Source organism: Pinus tabuliformis, chromosome 6 (genome assembly GCF_031772625.1).
Source record: "Pinus tabuliformis cultivar Carrire ecotype Pingquan chromosome 6, CPIR1, whole genome shotgun sequence".
Lineage (NCBI taxonomy): Eukaryota > Viridiplantae > Streptophyta > Pinopsida > Pinales > Pinaceae > Pinus > Pinus tabuliformis.
The window spans coordinates 1,144,607,786-1,144,622,029 of NC_142292.1; the positions used below are offsets into that span (position 1 = coordinate 1,144,607,786).

The following is a 14,244-nucleotide window of genomic DNA, read 5'->3' on the forward strand; positions in this document are numbered from 1 at the left end:
ATATGAGGAAGTTTGATGGCAAGGATCCGGTATATGGAGCAGTTCTTTGATCTACACAATGTGCAACACACACAAAAGGTACGCATTGCATCTTTATATTTAGAACCCAATCAATTTGTATGGTATCGATGGCTTTGTTCTCGTAAAGCACTAGTCACTTGGACAATTTTTACGGAGGAATTGATAGCACATTATGAGGATACAAAGAGCAATACCTTCTTTAGCCAATTGATAAATCTCAAACAAAAGGGTTCAGTTGGGGAGCACATTGAGGACTTCCAAAGATTGAATATCAAGGTAACTGATATTCCAGAAGAGCATCTGATTGATGTCTTCATAGGGACTTTAAAGGATAACATCCAACATGAGGTTCATCTTTGGGAAGCTAAGTCATTGGAGAATGCATTCAGGGTGGAAAAAAAGTTGAAAGAAAAATTATGGCAACAAGGAGGTCTGCCACTCACAACTATAAAAATGGAAGTGTTGCTGCTCCTAGCCTCCCACAACCTACAAGGTTGACACCACAACAACTGGAGGAAAAAGAGCAAAAGGGCTTTGCTACAATTGTGATAGCAAATAAACTAAAGGTCATAAGTGTGCTGAGAAGAAATTATTTTACATAGATTGTGAAGAGGAGGAAGAAAAGGAACAAGAAACATCAAAAGAAAATGATATACACCAGGAACCAATCCCAGAGAAAGAAGAAATGAATTCGACCATATCTTGTAATGCACTGGTGGGAATTACCAATCTTCAAACTCTCACGATAGAAGGATATATCAAGAAGAAAAAGGGTCTAATGCTGATTGATTCAGGTAGTACCATAATTTTATTCATTGTAAGATAACCAAGGAATTGAATTGCTTTCCGTTGAGAAATGTAGGGCAGCTAAAGTAGTAGTGATTTCTCTTCTTGATAATTGCTTTGTGATATAATTAAACTTTTCTTGCTAATGAGATTTACTTCTTCTTGTAGTTCTTATTATGGTGTTCTTATCATCAAAACAATTATCACAATATTAAGATCAAAGTAGACAAGTGGGCACAAGATGTAGGTGCAAGCCAGGGCCAAAACCTCTCCTAGAGAGGAAAACCCACAAAAAAACTTCTCTTCTTATAGAATCTTCAAATGACGAATTCCAAAACTTAGACTCAAGACAAAGACCCCTCCAAGGCCAAGTCAACCTTCCCTTTTGATGAGCTTCACTTTCACAAAGTCAACCCAAGTCAAACTTCTTCAAAACTGCTGCAACTTCTCTCTTGATCACAAATTTAGACCTACAACTTTTTGACTGCAAATTTCTGCCTTACTGCAAAAACCCTAATTCGCACGTGTGGGAGTAATATGGTAAAATAGGTCCCTTTTCCTTCACTAGATTTGCTCTCTTCTTCCTTGGTAACTCGACTTCCAAACTTGATCTTTTGAACCTAATCTTTAACCCTTTTATGATGGCTGCAATTTCGCTCTAGTTGCAACAGAATGAATGATGCTCTAATTCTCGCACGTGTGAAGGATAGAGGCCCGAAACAAATTTTTAGAACTTCGCTCTTTTCTTCCTTTAGTTCTCCTCTTCTTCGCTCACCTATAGTTCTCTTTCTTGTCCTTGATCGAACTTCTTGGATGTGACCTTCAGATGAGGTCGAGTTCCTTTATATATAGGCTTCTAGGGAGCCCTAATGAGGCCGACTTCATCATTATAGGCCGACTTCTTCTCTTGTAGGCTGACTTGGTCTTGGAGGGAGACTTTTGACACTTTTGACTTGAGACATGATGCCCAATAGGGTCTTTTACATATGACAATGACTCTTTGACTTCTTTGACTCAATGACAAATCCTAGAAGCACACAATGGGTGCTTTGACCTAAAACAAATTTGACTTAGAGCATGCATCCCATGGTATAAATAATAATAATAATATTTTTTATTTTCTCTTTTAAATCAAATACATAAAATCAAGATTACATAAGACATTGTGAAGACCAAACCTAGTTACATATTTCAACACTTTCTATATCCAACACTAGAGTGTCAAATGATGGTTGCAAATGGAGGAACTATAAATTGCTTAGGTAAGTGCCATAATATCAAGCTAACCATGGGGGAATATGTATTGAATAGTCCAATGCTTTCGATTCCAATAGGTGGTGCTGATGTTGTATTAGGAGTCCAATGGTTACAATCTTTGGGGATGATAACTTTTAATTATCAAGAACTTTTCTTGAATTTTTTTTGGGAAGGAAAGGACAATAGATTTTAATTTTCATTTGTATCATCCAAGAATTGTTCATTTATGTGATGTAAAAGGAGGTTGCCTCCTCAAAGAGGCTTATTTTCAATTCGTTGACCTATCTTTTATTCCGTTTTGTTATCTGGTTACATAACACACTGTAAGCTACTAGAGATTTTGGAATAATTATCAAAATATCAATACTCAATCATGCCCGAATGAACCCCCATTTTCCTTTTTTATGACTTTTCCTCTCCAAATACCATGGATTTTTTCTTTATAACTCCTTTTAATTTAATTATTCATTTCACCTTTTAATGTTGCCTTTTCTCTCCATGTGAAAATGAACAATTAAATTGATCCTCTTGGAAAGGAATATTACAATCCTCCCTTTCTGTGATTGCTTGCCCCCAAGCAATCTAGAACCTGTATAACAATACCAGGATCCCAAATTCGCCCATAGAATGCTTAAAAAAATAGCTGTTGTACCTTTCTAACATCTCTGTCACAATCTTCCATCCTGTGAAATGGCCCACTATAATGTAAACCTTCCTCCATAAAAGTCCCTAGATCCCAAGGTCATATTGGAAAACTAACTGTCCCATATGCAAACTTCCCACCAACACGGCTTACTGTCCCATCAGCAAATTGTCAAATCTTGTAGAAAGGCTCTCAGTTTTTTAAGTAATGTTCTTGGACATTGGCACTTAACAATTGCATTGAAAATTTCAGTTAGGGATCTCAGCGAGGCAAGATAATCTGAATCTATGAGTGAGTAGCTTCCTTGAAAGTTAGACATGAAAACCTTTCTGAGACAAGGAATGGGGCTTTGTATAAGTCGTATCATAAAGATTCCCAAATAGTTTTGCTGCTGCCTCATATATGTTCTTTGTAGCTTACATTCATAAGAAGGGCTTTACAGAGGTCATCTTCACTGAATTCCTACATCCCAAAGTGCAATCTTTTCCCCCACTTATGGTAAGGGATAAATACAGGTCGTTAATGAACATCTTTCTTGCATATTAACGACTTTATCCTGTATGCAACTAGTTCATAAGGATGGAATATATTCAAATTTTGTTGGCAATCTGACATTTCCTCTGTTATACTTTCATCTTGCCAATAATCTTGCCCATTGCCTGCTCCAATGCGAATATTGTGCATTGATAGAAATACACCTAGTGGAGAGCCACCTGCAAAGAATGTGTCAACTTTGAACTCAAGTTTTATATATCTGACATATGGGGTATAATGTTCTACTGATTCAGCTCTTATTATTGTCTTATCTTTCACAGAATCAACAGCAAAATCATTTGCTCTCTGCCTTCGCTCAAGTTCCCTCATCTTTGCTTTCGGAGTTGTGACCTCTTTCCTAAGAGATTCTATCACTTCATTGCATTTTTCAGATATAGCATTCCCTGTACCTTCTAGATGTCCAGCTCCATCATTAACAATCTCTGTTTCTGGATTTGGCTCCACAGTAATATCTTCTGAAGCACTAACTCTTTCCGCTTGTTACTTCTGCTCAAATGTAACCTCTTGTAGAGTGATACCAATCCCTCTTCTTGTTTTGGCTCTAATGGCTCTTCTTGTTTTGGCTCCACACTTGAGCCATTATTTGAGCCTCTCCTTCGAATGGGCCTTAGAAATCACACCATACATAGGCATTAATCCTATCATCATAGTGATTTCCCTTATAGCAGGATTCCTCCTATCTGTGAAAGTTCGTAAAGAGCAGGGGACATTGATTGAGGTGATAGTGGGTCTTTGTCCCATTGTTGTCATTTGGTCTAGTAGTTGTCCCTTAGGTACCCCTGCTAGATTGTGTGGCAACATGCCTCCTGCAACCAAATCTTTTGTGACTATAAGCAATGTGGAAGAGAGATAGGTGTGTGAGTCCCTATGGTATGATCAAGGGATTCTCACATGTCCCCTCATCGATCTTGGGTAAGCTAAACCCAATGGTATGTGTGACGTCCCTGTTAGGAGATCTTCTCAGAGACAATAATCCAAAATCTCATTATGCAACACCATACATCACTGCATGCAACCGTGTATCCTTGTACTTCAATGCATACAACTACACACCGTGGTATATACTTTTATACCACCGGTATTATCGCCTACTGTTGTAACACCCTGTACCGATTGGTATCTTGTATGTGCCAATGTGCTTGTTACTCCACCAGTGAATCCACTGTGGTGTGGATCACCTCTCATAATCTGCCTTGGTAAATCTCAGAGGCATAACTCTTCAGATACCAGCAGAAGCGTCACTGCTGCACTGATCCTCAGTGGCCCCTTTGCCTATTACATCAATGGAAGGACATTGTCTCTGTACAATGCTCTGCCTGGTGGCATACTGATGTCATCCTATTTGAATAACTCCTACCAGGGCATGCTGACCACCTTGCAACCCCATACATGAACAATGTGCCATGGCCCAAGACATCTCCCAAAGTCTGCACATTCCCAATGGAACTGCGAAGGAATGTGTGCCCTCGGTCATTGAGTCAACCACCCTGTCAATGCCATAGATGTCCTGCACTACTACTATATGCTAGAGAGCCCCACCTGGATCCTAATGCCAACCTAGGTCCCCAATATCCTCAATGTCCGAAAGAACTCGCTGAGTTGTACCTCACACTGTGACTATCTCCACAAATCTAACCCACTCCACTGGGTACCAACACAAGATCTCTCCCCATGAAATCCCAAGAGAGGGATCGAATGCACAAACACCTCTGCATGGAACAAGTCCTCTATGTTGATGCTGCACCATACTCAACTCCTGTTGCTCTGTCCCATTGACCTGGTCATCCCATAAAACTTGTGTAGGTATCTTTGCCTCTCTTTGTGCAATGCATAGAGGTGGGATAATAATGTTGTGAGCCTCGTTGATGTGCCTTTGAAGAGGGCTGTGCTGAAGCTCCAACATATGCTCACGTTGCTGCCTCATTAGGGACTTTGGCTGTTCCTCAATGCTAGACAACTTGGCCGCTGACTTGGAACATACCACTCTAAGGCTTTCCAGTTCACTAATCTATTGCAAAACGGTGCCTTAGAGTGCTTGGGTCTTCTTCTTCAGTCCTAGAAGATCTTCCCTCAGGTACTCAAATCTCTTTCGATGGCTCTCATGTGAAAGCCCTAGACCCACCCTGGATGTCTCAACACATACTTACACTTCATCAATGGTTGGTCCTAAGGATGAATGCTCACCCATCTCAACCATCACTATCTCTTGAGCCTTCAAAGGGCTCTCCAAAGGTGGAAACTCGTGATCCTCATCGTGCAAAGTTGAGCCATGATTCTCCTCGTGGTCATGCAAATCATAGTGCTCCTCATGTGTCTCCTTGCGAATCACGACCCCTTCAACTTTTTTCCCAATTTGTTGATCTGAGTTCCTTGCCATTTTTTGCTCTCCCTTAATTTTTGCAACCACATATGAAAGATCTAATGGTGTGTCAAAGGCTATCTAAGGGCTTATTTCAACCTTGGCTTCTTGGTCTTTAACTGCTTTTTCATCTTCTGCTTTGATCCACTCCATCGTTCTTGTGTAATCCTAATGAAACCTCACCGGTTTGTGCCAATCTCTCAGTTGATAGAACTCCCAAAAAGAGAGGGATGCCTAAATATCATGTCCCAATGACTGGTATGCCTTTCAATTTGTTGCAAATGACACCACCTTGATTGTAATCATGTCTTTCCACTTCGATACGTCGTCCATAATTTTGGGCATAGTGGCTTTGCCATACAAATGAGGATGGCCCTAATTTCTCATTGTGGCATGAGTCAATAACCCCATCACAACAATCATCATCTATTGCATCCTGATCACCTCATTCATGGTGGCGGCCATGTTGTCTGATTTTAAATTTTCTCTAGCTCCCATGCTTCTTATTATGATCTTGGAATTCTCCTTCTTGGCATCATTTTGATTTAGACCCACAACTGGCCAAAATCATGCTTTGATATCACTGTAATATACCAAAGCTAAAATATGCTAATATAATCTAACATAAATTTAAAATTTTATTTGAGAGCTTTTAAAAACAGTCAGAGCACAAAATTTTCGTCAAACACTTGTAATGCAACATAAGCAAATGTTTCAACCATAAGATATGAAGGGAAAAGCTGAATCTTCATTAACTTGATGGTAAGCTTTACAATGCCAAATTTAATAATGAACCTGGGATCCAACTTAGCCCATGAAAAAGAGTGACGTTTGTTCCTTGGAATAAACTCGACCCAACAAATAGATTTGTTGGCCCTTTCAGCTAATCTGACTCGACCCCCCACAATTCAGCCTCCATTAGATGATCAGAACTCGACCCTTTGCAATAATCTGCAAGCAAACGTAGCTTATGCCCTAGAAGGGAAACCTAGCTTGTAATGCAACATAAGCCAACGCTTCAACCAAAAGATATGAAGGGAAAAACTGAATCTTCATTAACTTGATGGGAAGCTTTATAATGCCAAATTTAATAATGAACCTGGGATCCAACTTAGCCCATGAAAAAGAGTGATGTCTGCTCCTTGGAATAGACTCGGCCTTGCAAATAGATATCTTGGCCGCTTCAGCTTGTCAAACTCGACCCCCCACAATTCGGCATCCATTATATGATCAGAACTCAACCCTTTGCAATAATCCACAAGCAAACCTAGCTTGTGCCCTAGAAGGGAAACCTAACTTGTATTTCGTGGTGTGCCCTAGAAGGGAAACCTAGCTTGTATTTCCTTGGATAAGTGGCTTTCTTGAGGGTTGTATGAGCATAGTATTCGTTGGAATAAATCTCAAGAAACCCTTTCTCCTCCCTTGCCTTGACCTAGTGAGTACCTTGGAAGCATTTCTTCCCACGATTATTCATAAAACCCTAGGTCTAGTGCAAGTCTTTCTTAGGTCTCTCAAAGAGAGCAAAGAGCCTTTTGGAAGTGTTAAATCATCACATAGAGCTTCTTTGAGAGGTCCTACCTCATCTCCTAGAGTCTTGACCTTAGGAATACCTATTATCGTCATCATATCTAAAACCCTAAGTCTTGATCTCTTCATCTTAAATCTTTTCTTGGAGAGCGTGTTAGCTTCCTTGAAGCATTGAGCCATTATTGTGTCTCTCCTTGAATGGGCTTGGTGGAATCACTTCATACCTAAGTCATTGATATATCCATTCTAAGTGATTCCCTTCCCACCGGGACTCCTCCCATTGGTGAAAGTCCGTAAAGAGTAGGGGACCTTGACTAAAGTGACAGTGGGTCATTGTCCCATTGTTGTCACTTAGTCTAGTAGTTGTCCTTAGGTTTCCCATCCTTAGGGCCATGGTAGATTGTGTGGTAACAAGACCCTAAATGAGAGTGAGGGGGAACAACCTGGGGAACGGCATGAGAAATGACATCATTGTTGGGACTTTGTTCCGCGATACGACATAAAGTCTATTTTTAAGTTGGAGAGAAAACAAACTACAGAATAAATCTGTGTAGTGTTCCTGAGAGTTCTGAATTTTTGAGCATGCTAAAGTGTGCCCCAACATAGGGAGAGGTTCATATTTTCATTGAAGAATTGTTGATGAGTGCCTATTTTTGAAGAATGAAGGAAGTGATCTGGAAGTTGACTCCATTGAGTACGACTACATCAGTAAAGAAGTTACCTTGAAAAGCTCCATTCCCTATCCCTTGTTAGAAGGTCTAACTTAGAGGGATGCTTTGTGGTTACACTACCAAACCCAAACCTTCTATGGTGCAAGAGGCAGAGATTTACAGGCGTATCTTTAGATATGCATCCTGCTTTTGTTGTTTTTTTCTATTCTTGTTGCTAGCTTTCGTAGTATTCCTATTGAAGGGCTTCACTCTTGTGCCATCTTTAGGACAGTCTTCTGAGGATGTCTCCTACCCTTTCTCACCATTGATAGATCTTTCTCAGGGGCCTGTCTCTTTTGATCATGACACCCCATTTTCCCACAAAGTTCCACTAGGAAAGAGGAATATTCTAATCCCTATCCCATCCCTTTCCAACTCCACCCCATCTCCTGAAGTTGTGGTCATCCCTACGTTGCTAGTTTTTTTCATTCAGGGTCCCCACCTGTTGTTGGAAAACCCACACAACTTCAAATCTGGAACCCTAGCATTTCCATGGCTGGCACAAATTCTCTTAATTCTTCGCTAGTAGCAAGATTCAAACCCCTGGTCCTACCTTCTACAGACCAATTGGGAGACCTGCCTGATGGCTTCCTCAAAGTTTTACCTAGGTTCAATTGAGAAAATGGCCTTACTGCTGAAAATCACTGCACTGTCTTCCAAGACTGCACTGATAATTCTACGTAGAAGAGGATGTTGGTTTTTCATGCGTGTTCATTATTATTCACATATCTTGAATAAATACTCTTCCCTTACCACCTTGGTCTTATGAGTTTACAAATCTGATTGAATTACTTAAGTAAAGTAGATGATAGTTGTCAAGTGTGTGGAATGATAGCATAGTCGCAGCAGCAATTTCCTTTTGAAGTAGATAGTTCCCCTGCCTCCCCCCTTTACAACAGCATAAATGCAGAAAATACCAAAAAGAAAGCATTACCAATTCTTCCAGAGAATGGTCAGTTGAAAGTTGCATTAGAAGCTTACATCCCTGGTTTGACATATTGGCAGGGTTCTTAATTGACGTTCTTGTAAAGCTTTTCCATACCTATATTAGTATGAAAATACTTGGATTACTTCATGGATTGTTTTCAAGCATTTCTTAAGGATTGATTTAGACAAGTATGGACAAGTTGCAATGGATAGTAGTAAGAACAATTCCAGTCAAACAAAACATAGAGTAAACTCAAAAGACTATTATAACCCATAAGGTTCCACAAGACTATGAACATTTCTAAGCATTGGCTCAAAAAGGTGGACGAAATCAATCAAAGCCCAGATTAGCCTGTTTCATATGCAATATTTGCGAAGGACTCTTGTCAGATGACATCTGATATTGTTAGTGCTTTTTTGGTGATGTGCATTGCTTACAATCCAACTTGCTCTTCCCATGTCATTTCTTTCATCTTATCCACAATATCAATCATCATTGCTAAATGATATTTAGTTAAATGTCTTTTCTCTAATTTTAAAATAGTTAGTGATCACTGTGCCATTACTTAAAAATTGTTCATATCTATAGAACTTTCTGTTAATATTTTTATCTTTACATGCAAGGCAGCAAAGGAGATAATGCCATTACATGTCGTTTAAATGATTTTCACAACTTCTTATAATTTATTAAATTATGGTTAAGGTTCTAAAATTTGTTTCCTTTGTGACCTTAACATTGGACCATTTTCAGACCAAGTGTGGTGAACATGCCTGCTTTTTAATCAACAATCATGATTCATCTGGCAGCAAAGGAAGCCCAGAAATTATGTGAGTATTGCAGACTTTTAGTTTATATTTAGATGCTGCATATTTTGATGACATTTTTTTCATAATTATGCATAAGTTTTGGAGAATAGTTATTTCCACAGGTACATGGTTCTAATATGTATTAAATTTTACAATTATAATTTTAGTATAGTCTTTAGCTATATAAGTGTTCTGTAAGCTTGTTTGATGTATAAGCCTAAGAGGAGACTCTTGTCACTAGAAGTAAGCATTTTAGAGTCCTGCACATTTCCATGTACAATTTATTCATCGAGTGTTTCCTATTCATGTTTGTACAACATCCTATGTCTTTTTGTTTGACCTTTTGATTGAAGTTGGAAAATACGCATTAGTGGTGCATAAAATAATTTCCTGTTCATCAATGTAAGTCACGTTGAAGTGGTTTGTTTGTTTCTATCTGAACATCTTGACAAGAAGGCATCATGATCATTTGTGGAAGTTGTGTGCTTGTTGTATTGGCCTTAAGGCTGAGATCGAACTATTGAGGGAACTGTCTATTAATTCTTTATTTTCCAGTAAAATCTTTTTTCCAGCACCTAAACACATCTGATGTAGGCATCAAACATTAACATTACTGGCATCTTTTATCTTTCCAACTGCTTTTGGTGTATGTCAAAAGTAGTATCAGATTACTTCCCGACTTAAAAATGTATGGAAGCATCCATTTATGGACTAAAGCTTTATCTTGCATAGCCTTTGCTATACTATCACTTGCAATGGGCTTTTGTGCGTACAAACTTCAAAGAAGTGCTCACATGTGAAGGATTTTTGCCACCTTGGACAAGCATTTCTTGAGCAATCCAACAGGCTAAGATATTTTATTTTTTTATAGTCAATCATACCGGGTAGAACTTTCAATTCCATAAGATATACAAGGTTAGAGTATAGTTTTATAGTGTATATATTTTAAACTAACTATACAACTTTTTCTAGAATGTGTAAAGAAGATTTAATATCCAGAAAGCATTAAAATATAGTCAGCTTGTAGTTCTCTTGTTTGGAAATTGTTATTGCTGTAATATATTATTGTATGCAAAACATACGTTATCATCGCAAGCTCGAAAATGATAATTTTACATGATTAGTTATTTACTTGCTCCTAATGTATTATCTATTCTTCTGTAATGTTACGGTTAAGGTTAGACTCCAAAATTACATCACTCTCAGTTTCACTCACTGAACTTGATTTGAGTATTGGGGTGAGTCGATGTTAAGCAATATTTTATTGTGTTGGTTGTGCATTCTTCTAATTAGTATCAAAGGATCAACTGGAATAGAGCTTTCGGCTGGACTTCACTGGTACTTGAAATATTGGTGTGGAGCTCATGTATCATGGGATAAGACTGGTGGTGTTCAGTTAGCTTCAGTTCCTCAACCGGGATCATTACCACGTGTTCAGGCTGGTGGTGTCAGGGTTCAAAGGGCAACCCCATGGAACTATTACCAAAATGTTGTTACTTCAAGTTGTAAGTATTGAATTTCTGAGCAAGATGTTATGATTTAGAGAGTTTCATTCTTCTGCTGTATTAGCGATTTAACTCTATTATGCATGTGCCAATTCTCCTTTGTTACTTCATCTTATTTTTGAGTTACCTTTTGTATAACTTGCACATATATCTTTGCTCCAACATGCTTCCAAGCGAAGAGTTTAAATAGTTGGTAGAAACTGATAAAATAATAACAGGATAACGAGACAGATTGAGTGAGAAAGTATGGTGCATGATATGTGACATAATTCATTATGGAGAAAGGTAATAAATACAATATTTGCACATAATGAAAACTCCCAAAGGATACAGCTTTCACTTTTGAGTTAGGCTTATTTTATTACATAAAGTTGACAATAGTGATTACATTCTAACACCCCCTCTTAATGATTAGCATGTTGGCCTTTACACTAATCTTGTCTGGAAATTTTACAAACTTGTCTTTGGACAAGGGCTTGGTGAATATATTGACCAATTGATTATGAGAAAAACTATACACAAGCTCTTTCTGTTTATGTAATGTTCATTTTTTTGGTGTTCCTTATGCTATGGTTAGGATGGACTTTCAGGGTTGGAGGCAGATGGGTCACAGGTGCAGGTTTACGTCATCAGTGGGCCTAGGGGCTTTTGGAGATGTTTCATGGGGTTTTGAGGAGTTTCTATGGGATCTGATGGCATTCGCTTGGCATGGTCCATCCTCTGCACAACTTGGCTTTCGTTCCGTTGCATTCCGACAACTTTCCAAAAGTAGGGTTATTATTGGGCCTAACTTAATTAATTACGCTTAAGTTGGTGTTCCAAGAGGAATACTTGACGAAACACCTTAGTGTAATAGCTCGTTGGAATTGGAACGAGAAGATCTACAAGATAGGATGGTTAGAAGTGATTTTCAGTGACCTGAGGAGACATGGTGGTCAATTTACCATTTTACCACATTAAAAAGAATATTTTAATTGAAACAAAAGAGAGGAATGAGCTCAATGATTAAAATAATAATAAAATAGGTGGTTCTAGAGGGGTCCATTATATTTATAAAAAGGAGGAGGATGCCATTGGAGAGCACATCTTAGATTTGATATTTCTTCTTGTATGAGAGGTTGAAAACTTGGTTCTCTACTTCAGCAACAGCTCTAGGACGGAAACCCTCGGGTGATTCAGTCAGGTTGGGCGAGCACCCAACTTCCCTTGGTGAATTCATCCAAAATTCACAATAGAGCTTAGCAGTGAAGTTCAGTTCAGATTGGAGGGCCAACATAGCAGTGAAGTAGATTCTTCATGCCAATTTCCCATCTTAGCTATTTTGTTGTATCAGCATGTAAACCCCAGTTTCTATTATAATAAAAGCTGAGATTGTTTTTTGCTTATCGTCTTATTGAATTGCATGCACTCTATTTGTTCTATTTTACATGGCAATCTTCTGTTAATTGAATGGTTATTTTATGGAGAAATTTTGGTTAAGCTAGATTTCTGCAACATTAGCAAAATATCCCATTTGGGACATTACAGTGGTATCAGAGCATTGATCTTGGCTCAGTCTGCGGGTTTTCAGTTGCAACTATTATGGTTCTAGGGTTTTAGGATTATTTGCAGTAATTCTGCAGAGTGCTGAATTCTTAAGCTTACTGTCTTATTTCGACAACTCCGGAGAAATTTGTCTTAACCATCCTACAAAAGTTTCATTAGCAAGTGTTAGACAAATTCTTGCTAATTTGTCTGCTACTTAATAATCCTGCGACAAATTGGCTACTACATTGAAAAGGACACGACCATTGAATTATTAGAAGGGGCGTATTTAGTAAAAGTGCTATATCAAATAAAGTCTTCTGGCCAAAATTATTTTAAGGCGAGACGACATATGAATTTAGAAGGAGCCACACATTTGGAAGGAGTCGATGGATTTAATTTCTGTAGGTTTTAACCCCGTACAGAAATTACCTGCATACGAATTCTAAAACATAGAAAATAAATAATGCGAGAGCAGAACACATAAAACACATATACACAGAGATTTTCCCCTGGATCCCAAAACCGGGACTACCAGCTTGATTTTTCATTATGTTCCTTCCAATGTTACAATACATATTTATACATGCCGAAGCATCCAATACCAATGACCGAAAACCATCGCGTCCAATACCATGGACCGAAAACCATCGCGTCCAATACCATGGACTGAAAAAACCATCGCGTCCAAAAAACATGTGCGAAAATCATGCACAAAACCATGGGTGGGTCCACCCAACCTAACATAGGGTCCAAAACTGACCCCATAAAGTGGGGTTACGGGTGCCCTTCAAACCCCCTGTTAACTACGTGGAAAGAATATAACACAACCCAACATTCTCCCACTTGTTTTCTTTCCACAGGGGGCCACAAGATTGTCTCTCTACACCAAGAGAACTTCTCAGAGCTCACAGATTTTGTCAATGCATCTGCAGTATTCTTCAAAGTGTCCACCTTTACCAGCAACACCTTTTTGTCTTCTATCATATCCCTCACAAAGTGATACTAAACATCAATGTGCTTTGTCTTTGAATGATATGCAGGGTTCTTTGCTAAGAAAATTGCACTTTGGCTGTCATAGTCTATCCTTATAGCTTCCTGTACTAACCCCATACTTGAACACAATCTTTGCAACCAAATTGCTTCCTTGCTTGCATGAGTGGCTGCCATGTATTCTGCCTCTGTAGTTGATAGTGCCACTACAGATTGTTTCTTACTCATCCAATTGACTGCACCTCCAAATAGGTTAAACACATACCCACTTGTAGATCTTCTCTGATCCAGATCTCCAGCCCAGTCTGCATCAACAAAGCCACGAATATCCAACACTTTGTCCAATCCTGGTCTTCTTTGGTAGCACAAACCATAATCACTAGTGCCACGCAAATACCTGAAAACCCGCTTCACTGCTGTCCAATGCTCCTTTCCTGGTTTTGACATAAACCTGCTCAATGCTCCCACTGCATGTGCAATGTCTGGTCTAGTACAGACCATTGCATACATCAGGCTACCAATTGCACTTGCATATGGAACACGGGACATGTCCTCTTCCTCTTCTTGTGTCTTGGGACACTATTTAGCAGATAACCTCACACCTACAGGAATAGGAACCTTCACCGGTTT

At 38.9% G+C, this 14,244-nt stretch overlaps 1 protein-coding gene across 4 annotated transcripts in view; it reads left to right on the forward strand.

Annotated features, from left to right (window-relative positions):
* CYL1 (alpha-N-acetylglucosaminidase family / NAGLU family) overlaps window positions 1-14,244 on the forward strand; it is a 468,268-nt gene that overhangs the window by 9,789 nt on the left and 444,235 nt on the right. For all 4 annotated transcript variants that reach the window (XM_089425378.1, XM_089425375.1, XM_089425370.1 and 1 more), the window contains exons 2-3: window positions 9,537-9,613; window positions 10,886-11,097. In XM_089425378.1, coding sequence (XP_089281504.1) covers window positions 9,537-9,613; window positions 10,886-11,097 — 289 coding nt within the window. The remainder of the gene's footprint in view (window positions 1-9,536; window positions 9,614-10,885; window positions 11,098-14,244) is intronic.